The sequence below is a fragment of the Haplochromis burtoni genome, unplaced genomic scaffold (assembly GCF_018398535.1).
Source record: "Haplochromis burtoni strain Fernald_Lab_line unplaced genomic scaffold, NCSU_Asbu1 Contig_44, whole genome shotgun sequence".
Lineage (NCBI taxonomy): Eukaryota > Metazoa > Chordata > Actinopteri > Cichliformes > Cichlidae > Haplochromis > Haplochromis burtoni.
In genome coordinates, this window is record NW_024582405.1 from 343,961 (window position 1) to 352,077 (window position 8,117).

General features: G+C 43.6%; 1 protein-coding gene across 10 annotated transcripts in view; it reads left to right on the plus strand.

Annotated features, from left to right (window-relative positions):
- gata3 (GATA binding protein 3) overlaps positions 1-5,032 on the plus strand; it is a 16,627-nt gene extending 11,595 nt beyond the window's left edge. For 9 of the 10 annotated variants that reach the window (XM_042220141.1, XM_042220140.1, XM_005921007.3 and 6 more), the window contains 2 exons: positions 868-993; positions 3,428-5,032. In XM_042220141.1, the coding sequence (XP_042076075.1) occupies positions 868-993; positions 3,428-3,718 (417 nt within the window). In that variant the 3' untranslated portion in view covers positions 3,719-5,032. Of the gene's footprint in view, positions 1-867; positions 994-3,422 lie in introns of all 10 variants that reach the window. The other variant, XM_042220143.1, reaches the window with a different exon arrangement.
- Positions 5,033-8,117: the final 3,085 nt, after the last annotated feature.

Consider the following 8,117-nt stretch of genomic DNA (forward strand, 5'->3'; position numbering starts at 1 on the left):
TCCAAACCGTGTGCTTTTAACTGGCGTGCAATTATTGCCATGTGGTTCATTTCACCGCATCATGTATTCATATTTTGTGCGCATATTGGAAGAATCCAAAGCATACATTCCAGACGAGGCCTTTTACGTTTAATAGATGCCAAATCTATACGTTTCATCTCCTTCCTTTTCCTTTCCATTGTCTGACGTCACGTGTTGGCTTTTTTTTTTTTAAGGAGGGGGTTAATTTAATCACATTTAATAGCTCTCCCATTTCAAGGCCCTGCTTTTATGTGTTCTGTAAATATTTATTCTCCAGGAGGTATGAGCTCTACGTGGCTATTTTTAGCCCCGGGTGAAAGCAACCCTGTTTTCTTTTTTTAAATTTATTTCTTTCCTCATTGAAAAAAAAATTCAGCTTGCACTAAATGCAAAAGAAAATGCACTGGGTAGAGATATACAAGGTATATACTGCCAAAATAAAAGCTTCCTGAATGTTTCAAGCAGCTTTGCGCAATGCTGGAGTGAAAAATTAAAGACTGTATTTAAGCAGGTATAATAGAAAATGCATGTGTTGTTTCTTTGTTAAATCAATCGAGGATACCATGGATACAGGGCTGCTGAATTTACACCAATTTATCCCGATGACTTAAAAATTCCACAGATATCCTTGCAAATCCCTCTTAATGAGTGCCACATGGCTATTTCGCGTAAGCAAAGTTAACTAGTGTGTGTATTTTTTAAGCCATATTTAAGTGTTAAAACGAGCCCTGAATGATGGTATTAAAGCTGTTAGAATAAACCTCAGTGATGATTGGGTCATTGAGTGGTCATGTGATGTTTTTTTCTTTCCCCTTTCCCTTTTTTTGGCCTGTCTGCGTCGTGCAGTCGGCAGCCAGGCGGGCAGGGACGTCGTGCGCAAACTGTCAGACGACAACGACGACGCTGTGGCGGAGAAATGCCAACGGGGACCCGGTGTGCAACGCCTGCGGCCTGTACTTTAAACTGCACAATGTGAGTAATAAACCTTCACTGGATATCTCTCATAACTATCGAGGCTTGCCTCCAATATTTATTCGTCCAGCTCCCATCTATGTCCCCCTTCTCCTCAGATCTGCCTTCTTTATTTCTCTCCCATCACGTCCTGCTGGGCACCTTCCCCTCTCTCCCTTTGAATATTTCATCTGACTTGTCCCTGCAGAGAATTTCCGGGGCACGGCGATAACAAATACTGTAGAATTAATATGATTTATTGGCAGTAAGTGCGAATCTAAAATGTATAAGACCTAAGTGAACTAAGCCCGCAGCCGCCTTGCTTTTGAATATTAAAGAAGGGGCTTAATTAAAATTCGATTAATTTTTTTTAGACCGTTTTTTCCCCCCTTCTTCTTCTTCTTCTTCTTCTTCTTCTTCTTCTTCTATTTCTAGCCTTTTGGTTCCATGCGCGCCAGGGACTCTGAGTCCCCCCTCTGACCACCAATCCGTCTGATTCGTTTTGGGTTGGTTAGTGCCTCGCCACATCATTTCACATCCTCAATCTGAAAACCCCAGGGACGCGTTTATCTCTCCCTCTCTCTCCTCTCCTGTGCACAAAGCTGTCACTTTTAATCAAACTGCCATTGTGGCTGAAACTAATAATAATAATAAGCAGGATAACTGCTCTGAGGCCACATGTAGGTAATTTTCCTCCACCTTGTACAGACAACAGATAGAGGTTGCCTATACCCCTGTGCATAAGGGGAAGAGTATCCTGCTCTGCTGGCCAGCTTGTCACGCAAGCGCTCTCTGTTAAATCATTTTCCCATGTTACTTTTGGCACATTGTGAGGCAGTGCAGAAGCAGATTCAGACCAAGGTTAAAAGGAGAGTAGAATAATATTTCCCCGTTACATATTAGCATCTGAACTGACCCCGACCTTGGTGTAATTATGAAATTAGTTTATTTTGGTAAATCCAGACTTCTGTTGGGGTTTGCTCCCTTTGAAACAAATTCCACATTCTTCATGGAGAATTTAGTGGAGTCCCCGCTGGCCTGCATGGGCTCCTAATGTGTGTAAGTGTGAGCGTACAAAACACCTGATGGTAGCAGTCTGTTGTCCCGTAAGCTCAGATAAGAAGCTTGTGAAAACAGAAAAGTTGCCACAAACACAAGGTTGTGTTAACACCCAAAACATAGACGGCCTACTCCGAGTAATCAGGGGTTTTCTCACTGTGCCTGTAAGGTGTCTTTCTCATCTTTATATTTCTGAGAGGTGTACAGTCCTCACACTTCTGTACGGACGCTGAGGTTTCAGGTGGTTAGCTGCTGGTTTTTGGAGGGAAGATGTGAGAGCTTGCACTGTGCATTCAGTGGGGGCCATTGACTCAAATGCATTTTTTTTTATATGCTCGGGTATTGGTGGCCAAGCACACGCTGAAGGCCCAAGAATTGTTTCGCGAGACGGTAGACATCTCAGCATCAAAGAGCGGAGGCTAGACTGGCTTTCGGTGGGTGTAGCATGCCCTAGAACTGGAATCAGGGCACGCAAGGCAGAGAAGGTCACCCAGTATGGAGTCAAAGCTTAGCGAGTGAAACCCACATCACTGGGGGGAAAACAGATCTGTGCCCTCCACTAATCATCGAGGCCGCTGTTTAAAGAGTCAGCGAAAAATGCCAATGTCTCAGACAGCTCGAGAAATCCCTGTTCCCATTTCCCCGGGAAGAACCACTGAGAAAGATCAGGAAGCCAGTCGGCCTCATCCACCTCCCTCATAATCCTGCCCACAGTCGGAATTCCATCATCCAGCTCTCATTCCTCGCTAAAACCTATGCTGGAATATGGCAGCTGGGGCCATTTTGGCCAAGAGTCGGCCACGCGGTCGAGAAGGAGGGTGGAGAGAAGGACTTGGCCGACGCTGACAGTCGTCATGGCCATGTGTCTCTGTGGTTGACCGGCTGCACGTTAGCTGCCAGACTCTTCTCCGTCTGTGTTCTGCACACGCTCTCTCCATCTTCCCTGCACCCCCCTCCTCCCCTTCATCTGTCCTTTTTCTCTCTTTTCTCTTCCTGGCATAGCTACAGCCTTAGATACAGTCCAGCTTATAGGAATCAACATTCATATCCGACCCAACACACACACACACACAAACACACATTCTCACAGTATAGATAAACAATCTTGTGTTTCGGGATGGGACAGCCTGATTCGCCTCGTAATGGGACTCCATTACATATCATTATGTCTGTCCAAAACCCCAAAATCTGCCTCTAAGAGAACTAAAAAGCTCTTTGTGCACCACATTTTTCTTATTTACTCTGAAACTCTGTGACACCCCTCACTTACGGTTTGTTTTGCTTTAATATAAATCTCATACTGGAATCTTAAATTTTAAGATTCGTATCTCATGTGAAATGTTCACGAGGACCAAATACTCATCTGCCATCTTTTTCTTTCTCCTTTCGAGAGCAGATCAACCGACCTCTGACCATGAAGAAGGAAGGCATCCAGACCAGGAACAGGAAGATGTCCAGCAAGTCAAAGAAGAGCAAAAAGGCCCAAGATAACATGGACGACTTCTCCAAGAGCCTGATGGACAAGACCAGCTCATTCAGCCCGGCCGCTCTGTCCCGCCACATGTCATCCTTCCCCCCCTTTTCGCACTCCGGCCACATGCTGACCACCCCCACACCCATGCACCCCTCCTCGAGCCTCCCCTTCACCCCGCACCACCCTTCCAGTATGGTCACAGCCATGGGTTAGAGCTCCCCGCGGTGCACCACTCCTGAATCCTCAGCCTCGCCACCACCGCACCTTTCGGTACCTCTGCTGCCCTGCTTCCATATCCTAAACGACAAACTGCTTCTCGGTCCGATCTAAGCTCCCCAGTTTCACCGCCGAGCCACGGCGTGTGAGTGCGACAGGCTTTAGGCTCCTGTTCTCCTCAGTTGTATCTTATTTTTTATAAAAATCGAAGTGTACCTCTGCGATGTGAATGCTTTGCAGACTTGACTTGACTGTGGCGCACCGACCTCCAGGGGGACGTTTTTTTGTTTTCCCTCCTCCCCGAGCTGCCACCACCACATTGAGGCTGTCCTCCCAGCTGATCCACACGATAAGGAGCTCCATTTGTGTACAAAAAGCCATTTTTCCACACTTGACATCACAAAAAACTGACATTAAAAGAACTTTTGTGACGCCCTCTTCCTCAATGTCCAAACCCTACTCTCTTCACCTTGCACCTGTGTAACAGGAACCCCCCACCACCACCACCCCCACCCCCTTCCCGCTCCCTTGCTTCCTCTCCCTCTTCTCCTCCTTCTTCTGCTGAAGATGAGGAGAGACAGACGTTGAATATATTTGTACAAATTGTATGAAATACAGTACATTTAATGAAGACTTTTTAATTAAGTAAGAAAAAAAGGAAACATGCCCCTGGGCAGCTAACAACAAGAAGGGTACGAGTCGCAGCAGGTGGAGAGACTTGCCACTGGAGGAGTGAGGAGAGGCTGCCTCCGAGTCCCGGAGGAAAGAAAAAAAAAAGGGAGGAGGAGGTGAGGGAAAGACTTTTGAGAAAGGGCAGGCCTCGGTTTTTGCCTGCATGAATTGTGTTGCATTAAGTTTGCAGAGAGTCAGCGGCTCCGGCTGCAGGCATCTCTCTTCTTCTTCTTCTTCTTTTTTTTTTTTTTTGGATGTGCTATAGGTCTCGGGCAATTGGTTTGTGTTGAAGCGCGCACGTACAAGCACACACATACACACACACACTTACACGCACACACTCGCACACACTCGCACACACTCGCACACACTCGCTCACCTGAAAGACTTTCTTCCTGCCCACAGATTATATGCATTGTGAAAAAAGTTCCTGTATTTGTTATTTGTATGTATAAATCAGAGTACCAAAAATACGAAAGAAACAAAGATGTAGAATTATTTCTTTATGTTATGCAGACTGAATGGTTGTAAAAAATTTAATAATAATCACTAGTGTAAAATATGACTGCTTTTTTGTTTCGTAATTTTTTTTTTCCTCTTTGAAAATAATAAACTAGTTTAATCTCTGTTGACATGTTAGCTGTGGTTGAGAGCTGTCTTTTCTGTCTGCCTCTGTGCTGTGTGATCTTTGACACATGCTCACACACCCCCACCCACTCACCTACCCACCACAACCACATCTAGTAACGCCCACCTTTTTTTTTTTTTTTCTTTTTTTTTCACCCAGCATTCACAGGAACAGCTCTTAGGTCAGTTGAGCACAAACAGGAAGTGAAGGAATAAACAGCAGCAATGGAGGAACAAATCAAATGGCAGGGTCAGACAGGCCACTATGCGCGGGGCACCATGGGCTCAAGTGGCTTTTGTGTCATCCGACAAATACATAAACACATCGCGACCGACATGCAACAAAAAAACATCTGTCGTACACTGAGCGAGAAGGACCCAACAGGAAGAAGCATCGTTTCAGGCATTTTTCTTGCATCCTAATAATGACTAATAATTAAGTCAGATAACAAATACAGGCTGATATTAATTTAAGCTGAGAAATACTGTATATTACAATCATATACATATAACAATACCACATAGTAATATATAAAAAATAGCCACATGGCTGTGTACAACACCCTTTAAAGAAAAAAAGTTAATGAACACTTCTAAACATTGAGTTAACCTCACTGAATGTATCACCTCTAGTAGTGAGAAATGATTAAAGCGTTAAGCAGGAGTGGAAAAGAGGAACTACTGTATGTGTTTGTTTCAACCTCTGAACCGCAGAGTGGATAAAGTTCCCTTCATCTTTAATATCATTTTGCCCGTCAGTTTATTAAGTGATCAGTTTTGCTCGTGACATTTCCACAGCTCGCACTCAAAGTAGAGTTTTAGGGCTGTTAGTGCGACTGCATGACAGTGGCCTGTGTAAGGAAGCAGGAAGGAGAGAAAAGAAGATAACGAGCTGATATTAATATGAAAGATTGCAATGCAGGGCTGCAGAGCTCAGTAATACACTGTAGTGGGTGATTAGTGTTGTTAAAGCTGGGAAGTTATCACCATACATGCAATCCAAGACATGATGCATATATGATTTATTCCATTCATCCAGTGAGTATGACTTTGGACGCCATCAAGTTCTCAATTGAAGAATTTCCTGCATGTTATCCCCCTTCATTTTTCTTTACCATCATTAACCTTCCAGTAATCTACAAGCGGCATCTTCTTCACATCAACGCAGCTACAGTGGTTAGAGTCACGTCAGTTCTCTTTGCTTGCATGATGTTTTATTCTGTGTATGCAGAGCAGTTCGTGACACGTTGGCTTTAATGAAATCTGCAATGAAAAAGTACATCTGCCGTATCTTCCATCTCAGAATGCACATCAAATTTTTTTAAATAAGTACGTAAACGCAGCAGAACAGGCAAAAGATTAAAAAGAATGTTAAGTATTTGTTTTTTGTTTTTTTTAGCTACAATGATCCCATTTAAAAACTGGTAATCATGAAAATGATGTGAATATGGAAAAAAAAGCAGTAAGTTCTAAAGGATCACATTTGAATCAAGAATTTAGGAAAGACTTGTGAAGAAACTCTGGTGAAAATGGTGAAAGTGACGTGTTTCCACAGTGAGCCTGGACAGCCGTGTTTATAGTACCTGACTTACACATTTAAGCAGAAAAAAAAATACTAAATGTAAATGTGGTAAAACAAGGAGAATCTTTGCCTTTCAGCATCATTTTTACCCTTTAAAGCCCTCCAAAAACGTACAAGAAAACAAAGCAAAAGAGATCGCGCTGATGCTAATTTGTTACAATCTGCGATAATAACAGGATGCAGGAGTTTTAAAAAAAAGGCACCCACATCAAGCTCAGATGAGAGAAAAAAAGAAATTAATTTATTTTTAGTTTTATTATGCCACAAGTTAACCAGATAGTCTTACAGCGAACTTCTGCACGTAGTCGGCCTCTCAAGGTTTGATCCTTTCGCATGCAAAGCACTGAAATGTCGTCTTTGGCTCGAAACCTCTAAACAACTCTAAAGATCTAACTACCCCTAACCTGTGCACTGTTGCAAACCATTTCCAGTATCGAAATATATTTGCACAAGTGGAATGCCTGCTTCCCGGCAGAAAAGGCCATACAGGAGTCAGGTATTTGGCATCATTTGTTTCTGAGCTGCTGTGACCAATCAGGAGATTTGCTCCTGTGTTTTAATAGTGAGGTCAAGGGGGCATGTGGAATGAGAACAGAAATAGTGAGTGTATGCGTGTGTGTATAGAGGGATTGAGGAGAGCTTTGCCTTGTGGTGGGACCTCATGGCCTCTGGCTGACCTTTTCCCCGCTGGTGTCTGGCTGTGGACGTCTGCCAAGGGTGACTGGAGGTGCTGCAACTGGCTCAGGTGAGGATGAGGCACTCTCTGTGATCCCGTGTCCTCTTCCCTCCGTCATCATCGTCATCCCCGTCACAAACCACTTATTTCTGTCCGTCTCTCCTTCTGTCTGTCTCTCTTCCTGCATCTGCCTCTCGTCTTTCAGGTGAGGATGATGACAGATTTGTGGGTGTAATTGGCTCTTAGGAATAGTCCATCTTCATCCATGCTGCACCGCTGTCACCCTCAGCAGAGGTCAGGTCAAATTTGGGGTCGCTAAGAATTTGATGGCTTTGAAAACCACTCTTCTTCCAAAAAGATGCAACATTTCCTGCTTGGAATTAATATGTGAAAAGGCAATACCCATTCAATAGCAGGGGGTATTCAAATAAACTCAAATATTTTAAGTAAAGACTGAATGAGAGAAAAAAAACATCAGAATTTCCCCCCAATGCTAAAAATGATCACACAACAGGAAGCAGAAACCTATTTGTACAGGATGTGTTGATTGTTCCCTCACACCTTTCTTTACATTACATATGGTTTATGTGCAAAACGTTTCATGTCTTGGTTTAGGTGTGTTCTAGTTTCTCAGCACATACAAACGCAGTGTTGTATTAGTAATACTGGTTTGAAAGTGGGACCAATCTGTGTCAGTGTGGTCTCATGTGGGGGAACAGGTTGTGTATTGTGGGCTAATGGTTCTGTTACTGTCTCACAGCTCAAACCAATACCTGTTTAACAGTGTATAGTATTTTTTTCTTAGCTACGTATTTTGAGGCCTGGATGAAGAACACCCC